The sequence below is a fragment of the Sturnira hondurensis genome, unplaced genomic scaffold (genome assembly GCF_014824575.4).
Source record: "Sturnira hondurensis isolate 20B ecotype Veracruz unplaced genomic scaffold, ASM1482457v3 Scaffold0013537, whole genome shotgun sequence".
In the NCBI taxonomy this organism is placed as follows: Eukaryota; Metazoa; Chordata; class Mammalia; order Chiroptera; family Phyllostomidae; genus Sturnira; species Sturnira hondurensis.
This window is the reverse complement of record NW_028086168.1, coordinates 1,659,312-1,679,549: the sequence shown is the minus strand read 5'-3', so window position 1 is coordinate 1,679,549 and position 20,238 is coordinate 1,659,312. Positions and strand designations below refer to the sequence as shown.

The following is a 20,238-nucleotide window of genomic DNA, read 5'->3' as shown; positions in this document are numbered from 1 at the left end:
TCAGTTCTTCTAGATACTCTGGTTCCTTTTAGCGGAAAGTGGTATTTAGAGACTACAGTCTGTGGGTAGGGGGTTCTTACTGTTACTGTGTTGATTATTGTTTCTAGGCCTTTTTTTTCTTTTTTTATATCTTATATTTGTATTGCCTTTTGCCAACACCAGGAATCCTGATTCTCTGGGATACCGTGGGTGATAGATAGTTTGAGAATATCACATTCACATAAGTATTCATTTGCTTTGCTACACATTAACCACATAGTGTTCTTAGAATAACAATGCTAACAGTAATAGCAGTAACATCACTACTGAAAATAATTTTAAGAAAAGGTTTTGCAGTTCCTTATCCCATTAGTGACAGTACACATTTGACTGTATTAAAGTAGAATAGGAATTGGCAACTCTGTTCCCCTGTACCAAAGGTGGCATGCAGGCCAATTTTAAGCACCATTCACATAATCATTACTGCAGGATACTTTATTTTCCTGCTTTTGAGACTCATTCTGGCCCCCATTCATTTGGGGTTCACTTGCTGGCTTATCTTATTGCCTGTTTGTGAGCATTCCAGAAGAAGGGGGCTGCCGGTTTTGCAGTTTGGTGTGCTACTTTTGAACAGCTGTTGATCTCTGAATTTGAACAAAGGTGGTGTAATAGCTCTCGATATTATTAACTACATGAGCAATATTGTTTAAAACATGGGTTCTGACTGCTTGGCACAGTGTTAGTAATTAATAAATATCAGCCATTTTTACACTTGTGATCATTATTATCATGTACTTAGTTATAGACTAGTTATATCCACATTCTATATTAGCGGGCTAAAGTCATCTTTCCCTTCTAATCCACCATAAGACTACTTCATTTCAGAGGTTGAAGGGATGAAAACTGACATTTATTGAATACCTGCTATGGCCTGGCACTGTGCTCTTAAATTATCAGTCACTGGGAATTAAGTGTATAATCGCATCACTTGCCCAAGTTCACACAGCTGGTAAGTGACTGAATAGGATTTCAAGTGTAGATCTGTCTTGCTCCCACCCCATGCTTTTTACCCTATGTCGCTCTGCCTCACCTACATGAGACTGCAGTGAACAGAGTTAGTGCACAGTTACATTAACTTTCTATAATGTATTCAGAATTTAACATCACTATTAGCATCACCCATCAGTCTAATACCCTTTACTTTTTTTTAGACACAATTGCATATAAACTGCATTTGCAAAAAATTAATGATTTTGTGTTATCACCTGGACCCCAACCATGCAAGGTAATTGCTCTGTTATTGTTTGTTCATGTGAAATATTATAAGATTAGCCTTTTTCTTAGTTTTTAGTGATATCCATCTTAGTTTATATGCTTCAAAAAATTAAATGATTTTTATTTGTGTATCGTAGGTGGCTGTTTATGTTCCCGGAAGTAAGGGTGCCCCTTCATTTGTTAGATTATATCAATACCCCAACTTCGATGGACCTCATGCAGCTCTAGCCAATAAAAGTTTCTTTAAGGCAGATAAGGTTACAATGCTGTGGAATAAAAAAGGTATGGGAAATGTATTTTAATCTCATTTTGTTTATCAAGTATTGATTTAACTTGTATTCTTACGTAGACAGGGGAAAAAGTGTCAGTGCCTATTTAATGAAAATTTACATGGCTTTGTTACATTGTATAATACATTTTTTATCACCGTTAGGTTAATTTATGCTTTAAATCTAATCAAGTTTTTACTGTTACAGCTACTGCTGTGTTGGTGATAGCAAGTACAGATGTTGACAAAACAGGGGCTTCCTACTATGGGGAACAGACGCTGCACTACATTGCAACAAATGGAGAAAGTGCGGTGGTGCAGCTCCGTGAGTATTTCAGTGGTCTTCCTTCGATGAAGAACAGGGACAGTAAAAAGTGATGATGCAATTTAAATTCTTGATCAGGTGATAAAGCGCACTATTTTATAACCTTTAAGATAAAATTCCTCTTAATTAAGAAACTATACAGTCATCTCCAAATACCTTATTTTGACAGAATCCTATTAGTTAGCTTAGTTGTCTGAGTAGAAAACTCGCAGAGCGAGGCAGTTCCATGTCCTAGCTCTTTTGGGACTAATTTAACTTACTGGGCAGTAAGTTGATCTAGCGAGGTTAGCACTATCTTCAGAATTGAAGAATGCTAGCACTTCCTTTTTTGCTTTAAGGAGCTAAATTAACTGTAAAATAATATAGTTTTAAAATTCTGGCAAATCCTTAATTTTTTCATTTTGAATTGAACTTGTAAAATGAAAACTATTCTATAGAAGAGAGAAAACAAAGATGACTTTCCTTTCCACTATTTAACATTCTGAAAGATCTAGTCGTTGTAACTGATCAAAAGATAAATATACACTGTTAGCTTTTTTGGCTGGAACCACCATCTTCCAGTAATTAGCCAAAATGACTATATATATATATACACATACTTTGTAAGGAACAAAATAAAATCATCTCAGCTAATAGATAAAGTCACAGTGTAAACAACAGCCACTTAAAAAGACATAGCAACAAAAAAAAACCAACAAGAAATAGTATAGGTCTGATAGAAAGAAAACTAAAAACTTCTGAGAAACAAACTTTGACCTTTAGTAAGAATTTTATAAAGATGTCATTACTCTCCAAATTGCTCTAAATTCTAAAAATGAAATTAAAATGCCAGTAGATTTAACTTAGGTAACCTGACTCTAAAGTTTACTAAAAAATAAACCTGCGAGAATGTTTTGAAAACTGCAAAGAAAGAGTAGGCTGGGAGGTTCTGACACTACTAGGCACTAAAGTATAAGGTGGTTGTAATTAGGACACTTTGGTTTTGGCTGGTGGGTAGACAGATAATAAATTGGTGAAACAGAACAGAATCCAGAAAGAGAGCCATACTTCCACAGCTGCTGCTGAATAACAAAGTCAACACAGGAAACAAGGGTGAAAATACTGACTTTTTAAAAACATACAGTAAACTGTCTAGCTATTGAAACAAAAAGTTAATAATGCTCTCTCAACACTAAAATAAAATGTAGTTGGGCCAAAATTTTATACCTAAAACTACAAAACTAAAAGCAAATACTCAAGATTTTCCCCCTAATTTTAAAGTAGAAAAAAAACTTTCTAAAGAAAAGTGATAAATTTTAATATATAAAAGTTATAGATTTCTAGATTGGGGGAAGAAAAGATTTCATAAATTAAGCAAAACAGAAACATGGGAGAAAGTATTTTTAGACTTCTAAAAATAGATGTCTTCTATTTTTAGACAAGGGATGAGTGAGAAAAGGTGAATTTTGTTTAACATACCAAAGAAGTTAGTAAAAGACCATTAACTGAAAAATAGTCGTGAGACAGTAAAAAGTAGTCTACCGGAAAAGAAATGAAATTATGTATGAATATATTTAAAAGATGCTTAGTTTATAATAAAAGAAATAGAAAGGGAGACAAGATGCAGTATTTCACGTCATTAGCTTGGCAAAGGTAGACATACGGAACCACACAGCATGAGTGAGAGTGAGGGGAACTCTGCATTGTCAAAGGTCATTGATAGTGCAAGTTGGCATTCCTTTGAAGGACTTCTTGGTGGTGTGTCATCAAGGGAATGGAGGTGTGCACCCTTTGCCCAGACCATTCTGCTTCTGCAGATGTATTTGTGAACACTCACAGTGGAGAGGTTGTATAAAGGTTTGTAATGGAATACACTGCAGCTGAAAAAGAGTAAGGCAGATCATAAAGTGCTTATGTGGAAAAATCTCCAAGACAGTAGTAAAATAAAGCAACAGAGGTTTAGAACTTTGGGGGTTTTGTGTGTGTTTAAGAGAGATTTAATTTCAACAAAAATAGTCTGAAAGCATATGCAAGAACTACACCAGAGGGTTGCCTTTGTGTACCAGGGGTGTCCAACCCGTGGCCCATGGGCTGCATGAGGCCCAGGATGGCCATGAATGTGGCCCAACACAAAATCACAAATTTACTTAAAACCTTTTTTTTGCTCGTCAGTTTTTGTTAAGGTTTGTGTATTTAATGTCTGGCCCAAGACAACTTTTCTTTTTCCATTGTGGCCCAGAGACGCCAAAAGTTTGGATACCCCTGATAGAAGGACTTATTTTTGTGGCATGTTCTTTTATATAGTTTATATTTTTATTACTATGTGTATATATTACCTAGTTCAATAAAAACTAGTTTGTTAATAACTAGTAGTAAAGACCTACACTACTATGAGCCCACATTGATAAAATGTAAAAGAAATTAAGATTTATTAGAGACTCAAATACATTTATGATTATACATTAATTTCCATAGTATATTATGTAAAAATATTTTAATTTTAACATAGCATAAACTTTGGTATTTTTTACTTTTTGACATGCTTGAGTATTATGTAATTATAATTTGTGTTAATAAACATTATATTAATATAAATCATTGCTAATTTGGGCTTTATATTATTTTTCTAGCAAAAAATGGTCCCATTTATGATGTAGTTTGGAATTCTAGCTCTACTGAGTTTTGTGCTGTTTATGGTTTTATGCCGGCCAAAGCAACAGTTTTCAACTTGAAGTGTGATCCTGTGTTTGACTTTGGAACTGGTCCTCGTAATGCAGCCTACTATAGCCCTCATGGACACATATTAGTGCTGGCTGGATTTGGAAACCTGAGGGGACAGATGGAAGTGTGGGATGTTAAAAACTACAAACTTATTTCTAAACCAGTGGCCTCTGATTCTACATACTTTGCATGGTGCCCAGATGGTGAACATATTTTAACAGCCACGTGTGCTCCCAGGTTACGTGTTAATAATGGCTACAAGATTTGGCATTATACTGGCTCCGTCTTACACAAGTATGATGTGCCATCAAATGCAGAATTATGGCAGGTTTCTTGGCAGCCATTTTTAGATGGAGTATTTCCAGCAAAAACAATAACTTACCAAGCAGTTCCAAGTGACGTACCCAGTGAAGAACCTAAAGCTGCAACAGCTTATAGACCCCCAGCTTTAAGAAATAAACCAATCACCAATTCCAAACTGGTAAGTCAAGTTTTACTACTTTGGTAGGAAAAGGTTTCTAGTGTGTGGACTTCCAGTGTGTGGAGTTCTCGACCTGCTTATCCTCAGGCATGTTCTTGTGTGACTTAGTACCTGATTAGATTATAAACTCGAGAGTAGAAACCATGTAGAACCTATTGCTGAAAATGGTGAACAGCTCATACTAAGTTGCCAGGGTTAATGTGAAACAGTTTACATTTTGCATGTCAGAGATAGATACCTGAGCATGGCACACTGGGTTTGTAGATCATGGACTCAAATTCAAATGCCTCTCAGGTTAGGCCGGTGATGTCAGGCAGTGGTGACTGGGAGAGGACGGTGGTCGGAAGGAACGCTGCTCTCCTTAAAGACCATGCTACCATACACAGCAGGTCATTGTTTCCATAGGAAATTTTAGGCCCAGTTTGCTAAAATATTTGATTTTTCAAGATAAAACAAGTCTGGATGTTTATGTAAAATTTCCCTATTTCCAAAACACTGTTGCTCAAACTGAAGATTTGTTGTGCTTTGGCCATCAGTTTCTACCTCTGTTGGAAAGTTATTATCACTGCATTGGTCAGATTCTTGACTGCTTTAAAATGTTAGCATTTCAGAGCTCAGGAGAAAGCATTTATAAATGACCTGAGTTTCTGGGATGATGTTAAGGAGTTGCTCTGTAAGTCTGCCTATTATTTATTAGAAAGGTAATAATACAGTTGGTGTAAACTAAAACTGGTCAAAGTAAACAGAGATATATAGTTACTTAATGATTAGGCACTCAAGCAAGTAAATACTTTTTAAAAGGGTAAAGTATTCACCCTGGCTGGTATGGCTCAGTGGATTGAGTGCCAGCCTGTGAACCAAAGGGTCATCCATTCAACCCCCAGTCAGGGCACAGGCCTGGGTTGCAGGCCAGGTCCCCAGTAGGGTGTGCATGAGGGGTAACCACACATGGATGTTTCTCTCCCTTTCTTTCTCTTTCCCTTCCCCATCTCTAAAAATAAATAAATAAAATCTTTTTTTTGAAGGGATGAAATATTCCTTTGCCTTCCTTGTGCTACTCCTAACCCTCTCAAAACAAAAATGACAATTTTCCTTTTCCTTAAAATGTAGCAGTGATCTGTGACTTCTTAAAATGTCTGTTTAAACTATTTTGTTGTATTCGATTATCTAGTAAATATATATATATAAAAACTTATTTACCAAATTAAGCCCTATTTATGATATTTTTATTAGATTGAAAAAGAAAGTGTATTGTAGTCTTTAGCTTTGTCTGATGTATATTTAGATGTTTCTAACCTGAGATAAGAAGAGGAGTAACCTCGACCTATCTTGTTTTCTAAATCTGTGCAAGACAGCAGAAGAGGAAGAAATTTTGAATTAGTGTATATTTTTATTCTCTGATCCATGAAACTGTAGTTTGAAATGGTGGTAAACTGTAGATTATAGTTTGAAAATGATGGTAAAACTTGGTAAGAACTTCTTAAAACCAAGATTTTCTAACATTTAAGGTTTTTAATGGGTTTTTGCTTTTGTATGTGACAAGGTAATTATGTGATCCTGACAAATCATTTTAGTTCAAGTAACCACTAATAAGAAATTTTTATTTGTGTCTAATTCTGGAATTAGGTAAATGACAAAGAAAATACTGTCAAGAAATTACTAGAAACAAAGATGTTCTAGTGAATAACTTCACAAAGGCAGGGGAGTTACATAGCAGAAGGGGAAAAAAAGGTGTTGGGATTCTTCCCCTTGAAGAAAAAAATTGTGTTTTTATAGTAAAAATTTGTATATAAATTATACTTAGAAGGTATTTCTTGGCTTTCAAAAAAACCTCCACTTTATTTTATGTTCATCAAACAGTTATGTAATAATTGATATAACTGAAGAAACAAATTTTGTTAGGAAGGATGAAATTATGTACAATGGGTACATAATACTAAAGCCAGAAAAGCTCATGATCTGTAGTAGCTGTGTGGATTTTTTTTTCTTTGTCTTAAATGAAAGTCTGTCAGTCTACATGGTGCTTGTGGTGTGGAAGAGATTTGTAACTCATTCTTTCTTCTTGCATCATTTTTTATTGCTTTGTCACTTTTTGAAGTTCTCATCGGTAGAAACTTTGAGCTAGAGCAAGGTACTGTAGAAGAGCCCACTACTGAAAGAATTTAGATGTATAAAAAAATGCTCAGCACATACTAGTATATCTTAACTCATGGTGCATGCAGTGGAGACAAAAGGGGGGGATGACAGAGGCTTGGTCTCCAGGTTATTCTGTTTTGCAGTGTGGGATTTTATATATAGGATGGGGCAAAAGTAGGTTTGCAGTTGTTCATTATGGAAGAATACTACAATAATTAATAAATAGTAACTGAAGAATAAACTCTGTTCGGGTACTCACTACTACTTTGCCCCACCCTATATTCAGTTGCTTTAAGTAGGATGTGTACACACAAAGAACTTGATCTGAAATAGTTAATGCAACTGCTAAGATAAAGTCACTGTGGTTTCTTATATTCCTCTGTATCTTAAATGCCTGAGCCCTGCCCATTTCCTCATAACACTTACAAATACAACGTTGATCTGAGACCTAGTAATAAAGAAACTTCCTAGAAATCTGGTCCTTTTGAGGTGCGAAGTGTAACAGAGTCTAAGAGACATTGAACACTAAGGTAATAGCAGTGCAGAGAGAATCAGTTGGTAGATGAATATTTTTATTTAGGGTGAGAACATTTCCATTCTGCTCTCTTAACATATTTCATTTGTACCACAGGTGGCAAACACAAGGCCCACAAGCCTAATCCGGCCCAGCACTTTGTTTCTACCCAGTGGCAGCGTCAAGCTCTTGCTTAACTGTTAAGGAGTAGTTACATTTATACAGTCCTAAAATTACAGGTGGCCCTTTGCAGGCAACCACAAGACTGATGTGGCCCCCAGTGAAAATGAGTTTGACAGCCCTGGTTCATACAACACAGTGTTGTTTACTGTAGTCACCATGTTGTACATTAGATGCTCCTTGATCTTAATTCACTCTCTTTCTATTGTGGAAGATAGTTGAAATCTAGTTACATAAATATCTGATTATAGAAATTATTGTCTATTTTCATTGTATAATTTGGCAAGTTACTTAGATTTTTGTAGGCCACTTCACTATGTTAATCCTGGATTTATAATTACGCAGTTACTATTCCTTTCAATTTGATCTATTTTTCTGTTTTAGTTTTTCTATTTGCTTTGGTTTTTATATTCTAATCCCTGACTTTGCAGGTAAAAAACTAGAAAAATTAGCTCTGGCCAGGTGGCTTGGTTGGGTAGAGCGTCATTCTGTCCCCCAAAAGATTGCAGGTTCAGTTCCCAGTCAGGGCACCTAGGCTGGGGCGCATACAGGAGGCAATCAGTCAGTGTTTCTCTCTCTTTCTCTCTGTCTCTTTCCCCACCCCCACTGCCTCTCTCTCATTTTAAAATCAATACACATAGCAAGTGAGAATTTTTTTTAAAAATATCTAGCAAATAATTCTTTTTGCAAAGAAAATAAATGAGGAAACTGGCTTTCTGTTGGCAGTAGTCAGATCCAAAAAGATTGCAGAAGAAACTATTGTTGGTCTCTGATTTCATAAGAATCACGTCAGTAGTAATACTAAAAGAATTTCCATTGTTTAAACAAAACTGAAATGAATTTTGCCAACTCTTGTGTAAGAGACATCTGTGACTAGGAAGATCCTCATTACGTCCATCCCAGAGTTGGAGTGTGCCTGCTGCTGATCAGCGTTTTGAAATCTTCGCCGGTGATCTTACATCTCATAAAATAAGTTTATCCCAGATTAGCAAAGTTTTACAATTTGTTGTATGCATTTTTAAAAACATGGACTCTATTTCAGAGTTGTTTATTTTATGTTTTTCCATAGCATGAGGAGGAACCGCCTCAGAATATGAAACCACAACCAGGAAATGATAAGCCATTATCAAAAACGGCCCTTAAAAATCAAAGGAAACATGAAGCTAAGAAAGCTGCAAAGCAGGTATTAAAACAAAATAAATTAGCTTTAAACCTTAAAAGTTTTATTGACTTAAAAACTTGTTACATTATAAAATGAAGTTGGAGTTAGAATTTCTTTCGTGTTTGACTATGAATATTAAAGTATTCTTGTGTATGGAAGAGGACATAAAGGAGACTGTCTCTGACCTTTAAACCTCAAACCCCAATTGGATTCTGTAGTATCTTACTTGCTATAGACCTTTCTTTTGTGAGATGGTATAGTCTGCTTTCTTGAAAACATGTTTAAGAGAGACGAAGTGCATGACTGAAGCCATTTTATCATTCAGTATTATATTACTATAGGAAATTATTAATTTGGGAATCTAAATACCAGAAGTACCCAAACAATGGAATTGTTCTAAAATAATTTTTAATATGATATTATGGTTGCAAGACCATACTAATGTAATAATACACCGATTGCGGTTCTGTATGACTTACAGTGGTAGACCTCCTAGGCTAAGACTTTCTGGTTAGTGAAGTCATGATAACTACATATTGGTGATTCAAGTAATGTGGTGTTGCTGGTAATACTTGAATTTTTTAGGTAGTTCTAGTTTGCTTATTTGTTTTGGTAGGCAATTAACTGTTTTAAGGTGTAGAATTGCTTTATATAACCATATTCTGGGCTTTAAAAAAATCAGTGCACTCTTTTGTAGTTAATAGATTTCATCCAGTAATATCTTTAAATACTTCAGGTTTAGGTCATTCTGAGCAAAGTCATATACTCCTTGTAGTAGACTTGTGCAAAAGCAGGATGTGTGCTTTCACCATTATTGATGGAGATCTCTGCTAGCCCTGAATGTTACAAGTTAGTAATGTCCTTGTAGCTACTAGTAAGTAAGATTCCTTCTTTCTTTTTTTCTAGCTGATACAATTGACAAATAAAAAATTTTAAGTATACAATGTGATGATTTGATATACGTGTACATGATGAAAGGATTCCCACAGTCAAGTTAGTTAAATGTTTATCACCTCACACTATCTTCTTGGGAGTGAAAACACTTGAAGTTCTATTCTCTCATCAAATTTTACTGATATAGTGCAGTACTATCAACTATAGTCACCATGTTCTACATTAGATCCTCAGACACTATCTTATAACTGGAAGTTACGTCAACCCTTCTATCAACCCTACACTTCTGCCACGCCCAGCTCCTCACAACCACCATATTACTCTCCATTTCTGAGTCTGATTTTTTTTTAGAGTCCACATGTGAAGTGATGCCATCCAGTATTTCATCTTTCTGTGTCTGGCTTATTTCATTTAGCATAATGGCTCTGGTTCATTTATGTTGGTATAAATTGTAGAATTTCTCTTTTTAAAATACATGTATGTATTACATACTGGTGTATAATTCATATATGTACATACATATACCCATATATATATACACACACATGCACACACACTAGGTCCAGTAGAAGTAAGGCCTACTTGAGTGTGGTTGGTAGGATAATAAGATGGGTATAATAATTTATAGTTTTAATTTGAACATTTCACCTAAAATGTTACATGGTGTGCTTGAGTGTGATAGTTTTATGTTACAGAATTACATGCTTATGATATTGTAATAAAAGATTTTGTAATAAAAGGCATTATTTGTGCTGGACCCTATATACACACACGCGCGCGCGCGTGTGTGTGTGTGTTTGTGTGTATGACTTAACTGTATTTCACATCTTGGCTATTGTGAATAATGCGGCATTGAACATGGGAGTACAGATATCTCTTTGAGATGGTTTTGTTCCCTTTGGGTGTATACCCCAAAGTGGGGTTGTAGGTCATGTGATAGCTCTTTTCTTTCTTTTTTTTTCCCCAATTTTTTTGTTTAATTATTTTTCAAGTACAGTTTTCTGTCTATTACTCCCATCCTACCTCCATCCTACTCCCCATGCTCCCCCCTCCATTTCTACGCTTATTAGTTGTTGTCCATGTATCCTTTATATATGTTCCTTTAAATCCCTCCCCTATTTGCCCTGAAATTCCCTCCCCTCTCCCCTCTGGTCACTGTCAGCCTGTTCTCTATTTCAGTGTCTTTGGTTATATTTTGCTTGCTTGTTTGTTTTGTTGTTTAGCTTCCTGTTAAAGGTGAGATCATATGGTATTTGTCCTTCAACACCTGGCTTATTTCACTCAGCATAATGCTTTCCAGTTCCATCCATGATGTTGCAAAAGGTAGGAGCTCCTTCTTTCTTTCTGCAGCATAAAATTCCATTGTGTATATGTACCATAGTTTTTTGATCCATTCATTTACTGATGGGCACCTAGGTTGCTTCCAACTCTTGGCTGTTGTAAATTGTGCTGCTATGAACATTGGGGTGCATAGGTTCTTTGGGATTGGTGTTTTAGGGTTCTTAGGATACAATCCTAGCAGTGGAATTGCTGGGTCAAAAGGCAAGTCCAATTTTAGTTTTCTGAGAATATTCCATAGTGTTTTCCATAATGGTTGTACCAGTCTGCAATCCCACCAACAGTGGACCAGAGTCCCCTTTTCCCCACACCCTCTCCAACATTTGTTGTTTATTGCTTTGTTTATGATAGCCATTCTCACTGGTGTAAAGTGGTATCTCATTGTGGTTTTAATTTGCATCTCTCTGATAGCAAGTGATATTGAGCATCTCTTCATGTGTCTCTGGATCCTCTGTATGTCCACCTTGGAGAAGTGTCTGTTCAAGTCCTTTCCCCATTTTTTAATTGGGTTAGTTGTCTTCTTGGAGTGAAGTCATGTGAGTTCTTTGTATATTTTGGAGATTAAACCTTTGTCTGAGGTATCATTGGCAAGGCCACTGTAATCAAAACAGCCTGGTACTGGCATAAAAACATGCACATAGACCAATGGAACAGAACGGAGAACCCAGAAATAAACCCAACTCTCTACAGTCAATTAATATTCGACAAAGGGGGCAGTACCATAAAATGGGGTAAAGATAGCCTCTTCAACAAATGGTGTTGGGAGAACTGGACAGCTACATGCAAAAAAATGAAACTCGAGCACCAACTTACACCACACACCAAAATAAATTCAAGGTGGATAAATGACTTAAATGTAAGCCGTGACACCATTAAAGTCCTAGAGGAGAGCATTGGCAGAAAAATCTCAGATATTTCACACAGCAACATTTTACTGATATGTCCCCTAAAGCAAGGAATATAAATGATAGTTCTTTTCTTAATTTTTTTTTAAATTTTCTTTTTCATTTTTTATTTTCAACTATAGTAGACATACATTGTTATATCAGTTTCAGGTGTCAACCCAGTGATTAGACATTATGTGACTTACCAAGTCATAACTCCAGTAATCTCGTGCCCATCTGACACTATAGGTATTTATTAGAATATTATTGACTATATTCCTTACGCTATATTTTACATCCCTGTGACTGTTTTGTAACAACCAGTTTGCACTTAATTGCTTCACCCTTTACCCAGCCCTCAACTTTCTTATTTGGCAACTGTCAAAATGTTCTCTGTATCTATGAGTCTGTTTTTGTTCTGTTTGTTCATTTATTTGGTTTTTAAGATTCGTTGTTGACAGATACGCATTTATCGCCATTTTGTTGTACGTATTTTTATCTTTTTTTCTTCTCCTTAAAAAAAGACCCTTTAACTTTTCGAATAATACGGTTTGATAGTGATGAGCTTCTGTAGCTTTTTCTTATCTGTCATTCAGATAAGAAGAGGCTCTTATCTGTCCTTCAGTTCTAAATGATAGCCTTGCTAGGTAGAGTAGTCTTGGTTGCAGGTCCTTCCTCTTCTTGGCTTGCAAATCCCTTCTGACCTACAAAGTTTCTCTTCAGAAATCAGGTGACAGCCTTAGGGGACCTCCCTTGTAGGTAACTAACTGTTTTTCTTTTGCTCTTTTTAAGAGTCTTTCTTTGTCTTTAGCCTTTTACATTTTAATTATGATGTATTTTGGTGTGAGCCTCTTTTGTTTCGTCTTGTTTGGGACTCTTTGTGCTTCCTAGACTTGTATGTCTGTCTTCTTCACCAGGTTAGGGAACTTCTCTGTCATAATTTTTTCAAGTAAGTTTTCAATTTTTTGCTTTCTCTCTTCTTTGTAGCACCCCCATGTTGCAAATGTTGGTACACTTGAAGTTGTCCCAGAGCCTCTTTATGTTATCTTTTTTTTTATTCTTTTTTCTTTTTGCTGTTCTGATTTGGTGGTTTTTTGCTTCCTTATATTCCAAATCACTGATTTGATTCTCAGTTTCATCTCTACTGTTGATTCTGTGTAAATTATTCTTTATTTCAGTTAGTGTGTCCTTTACTTCTGACTGGTCCTTTTTGTGCTGTTGAGGCTTTTCACTATAAGTTCATTGAGCATCCTTATAACCATTGTTTTGAACTCTGTATCTAGTAGATTGTCTCCATTTTGTTTAGTTCTTTTTCTGGAGTTTCATTCTTTCTTTTGGGCCATGTTTCTTTGTCTCCATATTTTGACAGCCTCTCTGTATTTGTTTCTGTGTACTAGGTAGAGCTGCTGTGTCCCACAGGCTTGGTAAAGTGGCCTAATGTAGTAGATGTCCTGAAGGTTTTAGTGGTATAGCCTTCACAATCACCCAAGCTTGGCACTTGAGGTGCATTCCCCCTGACCCCACATGGGCTATGTATACTCTCCTCTTGTAGTTGAGCCTTGATTGCTATTGGAAGATCAATGGGAAGGATTTACCCCCCAGGGGAGTCAGCTGCAAGGACTAGCTGTGACCATTAACCTCTGGCCACCATGGAGGATCAGCTTGTCACAGAGCAGGACTTACTTCATTCAGTGGGGCTCTGGTGCCCATTGAATGTGTTGCTTGTCGAGGTGATTTGGTGGTGGTGCTTCAATGTGATCTGAAGCTTTTCACCGGGTGCACTGACCCCGAGAGGTTCAGGCCAAGGTCAGCCACCGCCTGTGTTCCATCCCGTGACCACCAAGTGTGAGCTACAAAGTCATCTGCAGATGGCTGCTACTTGTGCTGGGGTTTGAATGTGCCCTAGCTAGGCCAAGCTGTAAACTAAGTACAGCTGCTGCTGGTGGTGCCAGGCTGGAGAGAAGTACGAGGCTGCTAAGGATAGATGCTGCTTGTTGGAGAGATGTTAGGAAAATCTGAAGCATGGGCCAAGACAAGCCATTCATCTAGAAAAGCCACTGGAAGCACTGTGGGTGGGCCTGAAAGCTGCATGGGGTGGGGTCTCAGGGAATCACCTGGGCAGAGCAAACAGTATTAGCTAGGTTGATGGAGTCTCAGATATGGCACCTTGCCTGCCAGCTCTGTTGGTGGTTAGGGCTGGAGTGGGCATATCAAAGAAACAACATCCTCTTCCAGCACTTTTGTCTGGGAGAAAGCTGTCCCCTGTCCCCCAGCTCTTGCCCTGATGCTGGACAATTCATTTCCTCCCTGTATGTCTTTGGTGCCTTGCAAGCTGCTGCCCCCACGCTGGAGCTCAGAGTTAGTCTGCACAGGGCCGCTTTAAGAGGAACTGTCTGGGACTCCAAGAGCCTCTGTCTCCCTCAGCCTCAATCTCTGCTTGTTTTTACAGCCAAGAGTTACGGGGACTTCTCTTTCTGGCACTGGAACTCTGAGCTGTGGGGCCTGGTGTAGGGCTGGGACCCCTCATTCCTCTAGGGGGACCTCCATAGCTGAGATATCCATCCTAATTTTTATCTGCCACAATTGGGTTTGGAGCCAGCCCATTCCATGTGTCCACCTCTACCACCAGTCTTCAAGTAGCTTCTTTAATTTTCTACATCTAGGACTTCCATCTGGCTTGATTTCAGGTAGTTCTGAATGATAGTTGATATGTAGTTTAGTTGTGATTTTGATGTGTTGTGGGAACAGGCCAGTACAACATTTACCTATGCTACTGTCTTGATTGGAAGCCTGCTGCTGCCACCTTGCTGGGTTCCCTGGCCTTCCGGGCCAGGCATGGGCTGCAGTCTTCCCAGAGACCAGCAGTTCATCATTCTATTTTTAACTTTTTAAGGAACTTCCAGATTGTTTTCCATTACAGTTGTACAGGATTTTTTCTAATAGAGATTGAAGGGTCTTCTGAAACCTACCCACTTTAGAATCCTATTTTATAAGTGATATTTCTACCTTTTATCAGATATTTTCAATATGGCTATCACTGGTACTGTGCTAAGGTGCCTTTGCAGTAAGACATCAGTAGTTTGTTTTTTTTGTGTTTTTCTGATAAAATTTGCATTAGAGTCATAGAATCAGTATCTCTTACTTATAAAAATCAATTTAAAATATTTGGACTTTCTTAAAGAGAGCCCTTGTGGCTTTAAAAAACAATCAGTGCCAGTGCAATTAAAACATGATTGCAAAAACAAACCCTTGCCCCACCACATGTGCTCCACACAAAAGGCAGTACTGTCACTGCGTCATTTTTGGAGTTGCTCTTGGTGTGTCTTCCAGTGATGGCAAAGGTTTTTTTCTTTCAAGATTATCCTTTCTGTAAGCACTTTTGAGACAACTGGCGGGACTTAGTAAAAGTTATGGCTGTGTAATAGAACAAAGGTGAATGGTCCGTGACAGTAGCATCGGGACCATACCTTCTCGGCCCCAACTCCAGGTTAAGTAACCAGAGGCAAGGGAGTCAGATGCACATGATCTGACTAAGTACTTTCAGAAACTGGTGATGGTTTTATAGGCTCATCAACTGTAACAAAAAAAAGAATTGAAACCAAAAATTTAACTCTACTATATGTATATCCTTTCCAGGGAATGACCAGAATTTGAATATAATAATGCAGACATTTTAACATATTCTTGGGTATCTAAAGTAGGATAGAAAATTAAATTTTGTATTTTACCTAATAGTTTTTTACATTTATAACATTAACCTTCCTTCGTAGTAGAAAAAGTACTATTCTTAACTCATTACAAACAACTAAATTTAAAATTTTTTATCTGACATCAAAAGTGAATTTTGATAGGCAAATTCTCTCTTCTCCTTTAATCTATTCTTTAATTTTATATTATGAAAAATATCAGACTACATCATATCAGAACTTACAGGCTTAAGAGTAGAAACTAAACAGTTTCTTTCTGAGTACTTTTAAAGTGCTCAGTAATGTGTTTTCACATAGAAAGTAAGGAATTAACTTTTGCTGCACTGGAATGTACAAAGTGTAACTCTGAGTAGGAGCTTTTGGATGCTTGGGTCCTGTGTATTCCACTGGGAACTGTGTGAAGAAGTAGAAGCCCTACACTGATGGCAATAAAAACTTAAATAACTTTGTTCCCCTTCTTGTCAAAATGTATGTCTTGTCTTAAATATAAAAGGATTGTCATTCTTTTTCTCTTTCATTTATTTAGCATGTGCAATAAAGCACGTATTATGCTGAGGACACCAGTAGAACAGTGAACAAGGAAACCTCGGGTGCAGTCTACTGAGATATAGTGCATACAGGGTGAGAGTAGGGTTACATACCACATGTGTGGGCCTAACTAACCTGGCCTCCTGGGCGGTGAGGAAATGTTCCAGGAGGCCAAGAAGATAAGTAGAATTAGCTAGGTCATCTGAGGGTATTCTAGGCACAAGGAACAGTGAACAAGAATAGTAAACACAAAGTCCAGGAAACAAGAGTTTATAGCACCTTAGGGTAAATAAAGATGGTTCAGAATCAGTGGTACCTCAGTGAGGAGGGTTGAGGCTAAAAGGTCATCAGAGGTCTGATCATATTGAGAGCAATAGAGTATCATTTTCAGGGGGAAAAAGTTTGCAATGGCACTATGTCACAGAGTTCAATTGAACTGATTATAAATCTCTATAGGACTTGTCCTGTAGCATCATCCATTACATGTACTTGATCATACATATTCGTAGTTTTGGAGGATATCATAGGAGTGAAACTTCAAATACCTGAATTAGAAAATCCCTCTCACATTTCCAAAGCATCCATATAATGGCACCTCCCAAAATATCCCAAAATTTTGAATGCTTATTGGGTCATACAGAAACCTGCTAGTTTGCTCTGCTAAGGTTTTTAAGTTGCGTTGTGTATCATGGGACAATGTCACATACTTTATGGGGCCTTCCATGCAGACCCTCTCTTTATATAAAATGTAGCAAAAAAGATAAAATCACGTTTTTGTTTCTGCATTTTATATACCAAGGCTGTTTTGGTTGAAACACTTTGATGTTTGTGTTTTAGAAAATTAAATTTTTGAAAATATTTCCTGCAGGAAGCAAGAGGTGAAAAAAGTCTAGATTTGGCACCTACTCCTGCCCCACAGAACTCAGCACGGAGCACTGTCTCTCAGTCAACCTCCGGAGACCCTGAGGTCGACAAGAAAATCAAGAACCTGAAGAAGGTGAGGGATTTAAATACAAGTCAGATGTGTTTTTGAAATAAATATGTGAGAATTATTACAGAAAGTAATATTTAGATGCCTGAGTATCGGCATCTATGTAGTTTATAGCAGTTCTCTTGTTGCTTTCTCACTGTGAAATACTGTGACAGGAATGGTGCTGATTTAAGTTCTATTCACAAATGTCTAGTGGCTGTGAGTCTTTTTATTATTGATTTTTAGAGGAATAAGAAATATACATTTGCACAGAAATATGATGAACACTTTATACTTAGTATTTCATTAGACACATATGAGACAGCTAGGCACAGAACTTTACTTCAGTTTTAAAGATGAGGAAACAGAGACAAAAGAAGTTTATTAGTTTTTCAAGTTGTAACGGGTTTGTGAAAATAAAACAGGTCTGTGGAGCCCTTCCCAGGCTGCACTATATAGTTTCTCTTTAATGGAGGGTGGGATGGGCAGAGGAGGGCAAAGGGGGGAAAATCGGGACAACTGTAATAGAATAAGAGTTTTTAAAACCAAAAAAAACCCCACCAAAAACCAATAGTTTCGCCTTAACCTAAAGATGTCATCCAGGTCCATCTAAAATAAATGGTGAAGTTGGTTATATATTTACATACATATATGCATACATATATTGGGTTGGCCAAAAAGTCTGTTTTGTTTTTTCCATAAAGTAAAAGATACATTTTTTATTTCTACTAATAACTTTATTGATTTGAATATTTTTAGTATATCAGCTATCTCCCATGTGGTATAATGTTGATTGTCCTCAATTAATGCCTAGATTTGACCTTTTATCAATTTCAGTTGGTCTGCCCAACCATGGAGCATCATCTAGAGAGAAATCTCCAGCATGAAACTTCACAAACTACTTTTGAACCGTTAGTCAGTCACAGCACCTTTTCCATACCACTGCACATCTCTTTCTTTGCATTTCTGTTACGTTTTTAGCTTTCTTGAAAAAATAAGTATAGTATGCTGAAAATGTTGCATGTTTTCTTCCATCTTCATCATTAAAATGGTTGCACAAAAATTCACCAATTTTGGTAAGTGTTTTTAAATATACACCAATATGACAGCTGTTAAAATACGGTCTAACAAAATTGTTTTGCATGAAGTTAAAGACAACTAAGCACCACTAGAGCTGTTTTACAGGGGGAAATGAACTTTTTGGCCAACCCAGGACGTATATAACATTAACTTAAAGCTTGGAAAATATTTCATCAAATCCCATGTTCTTATTTTTTTCAGAGCTGGAGTTTGTTTGTTTGTTTATGTTGATTTTAGGAAGGGAGAAAGAGAAACGTCATTTTGTTCTTACACTTATGGATGCATTCATTGGTTGATTCTTGTATGGGCCCCAGTTGGGGATAAAACCCGCAACCTTGGCATATCTGGACAACACACTAACCCACCAAGCTACTCCAAACAGGGCTTATTAATTTATTCTTACATTTTTCAGTTAAAGTTGACATTCAATGTTGTATTAATTCCAGCCGTACAACACAGTGGTTAGACATTTACATAACTTCTGGAGTGGTTCTCCCCTAAAGTCTAGTGCCCACTGAGAACATGCTGTACTTTACATCCCCTGTGTTCTTAACATATCTGATTTTACATTTAATTTTAAAAAATTAGTTTACCTTAGCAACTTAACAGATTGTTCTTAATAGAAATGAAATATAATTGACCTCTTTATTCAGGGTTCACATTCATATGATTGAATTGTTAGGAAATTTACCATATTTTGCTGTGTATAATGTGCAGTTTTGGGCCCAAATTTTAGAGGGAAAAATAAGGGTTCTGATTATATATGGATAGTACTAATTCTGTATTTCTGTAAATATTTTTTATTGTTTTACTTATGCTTATGCATTAAAAGTGTAGAAAGCAGTAACGATCAATATCTGTATGCAAAATAATACTCTGGAATATGATCATTGGTTTTGTTGAACATACAGTGAAAGCATTTTCAGCCAACATTCAACTTAACAGGTAAGATAGATAATGCTGATTGTCATCCACTTGATAAGGTAGGTGATATGGACTTTATTTTTGAACCATAATATGTTCAAAAGTAAATGCTAAAATTCCTTTATAATAGAAAAAACAAGTATCTAAATATAAATGAATAAAGAATTCGATTAAAAAATTAAATCTAGATTTTTTTTTTCCCCTGAAAGTTTGGGCCAAAAACATGGGTGTGCATTAATAATTACATGGAAGCACATTATACACATCAAAATGCAGTACATTCTAAAATGAATTATTCTTCCTTCCTCTTTACTTATGAGATATTTGATGTTTACAGAAACTGAAAGCAATAGAACAACTGAAAGAACAAGCAGCAACTGGAAAACAGCTAGAAAAAAATCAGGTCTGTGTTTCTTACTTAGGTTCGTAGTCATGCCTACCCTTCATTTTTTTTATAATAAACAATTGTTTAACTGGGTAAAAGAGCACATGGATTTTAAAAACTTCTTTTGGAAATTATATGCCATAGTTTTTTAAATGTTTTTACTCTTAAACAGGGAAAAAGATAGGGGGAGACGTAATGTAGATCGTAGTGAATGAGAAAGCCACTATTTAAGAGGTATATTAGTACTATTGCTGCTAAAAACAAGAGCATTTATTATGTTAGATATAAGATTCTCTTTCTTCCTGTATCTCAGGTTGCACCACTCTGTTTTTGCTCCTTCCCTTCCTCCTCACCTCAGCACTTTTAAGCCCAGAGATAAAATGGGAGGTGTACTAGGCCTAAAGGAATACAGTAGTAAGACAGCTTCTGCCCTTTGGCCCCTTGCTTCATACCGGATAACGAATTAGAACTTGTTTTTAATCTACAGTTATAAATCTGTGTTTGCCAG

The 20,238-nt window shown here is 36.6% G+C and overlaps 1 protein-coding gene across 3 annotated transcripts in view; it reads left to right on the top strand.

Moving 5' to 3' along the window:
- EIF2A (eukaryotic translation initiation factor 2A) overlaps nucleotides 1–20,238 on the top strand; it is a 44,624-nt gene that overhangs the window by 23,893 nt on the left and 493 nt on the right. For all 3 annotated transcript variants that reach the window (XM_037061819.1, XM_037061820.1, XM_037061822.1), the window contains 7 exons: nucleotides 1,191–1,264; nucleotides 1,392–1,536; nucleotides 1,731–1,847; nucleotides 4,457–5,028; nucleotides 8,928–9,041; nucleotides 17,240–17,368; nucleotides 19,683–19,748. In XM_037061819.1, the coding sequence (XP_036917714.1) occupies nucleotides 1,191–1,264; nucleotides 1,392–1,536; nucleotides 1,731–1,847; nucleotides 4,457–5,028; nucleotides 8,928–9,041; nucleotides 17,240–17,368; nucleotides 19,683–19,748 (1,217 nt within the window). The remainder of the gene's footprint in view (nucleotides 1–1,190; nucleotides 1,265–1,391; nucleotides 1,537–1,730; nucleotides 1,848–4,456; nucleotides 5,029–8,927; nucleotides 9,042–17,239; nucleotides 17,369–19,682; nucleotides 19,749–20,238) is intronic.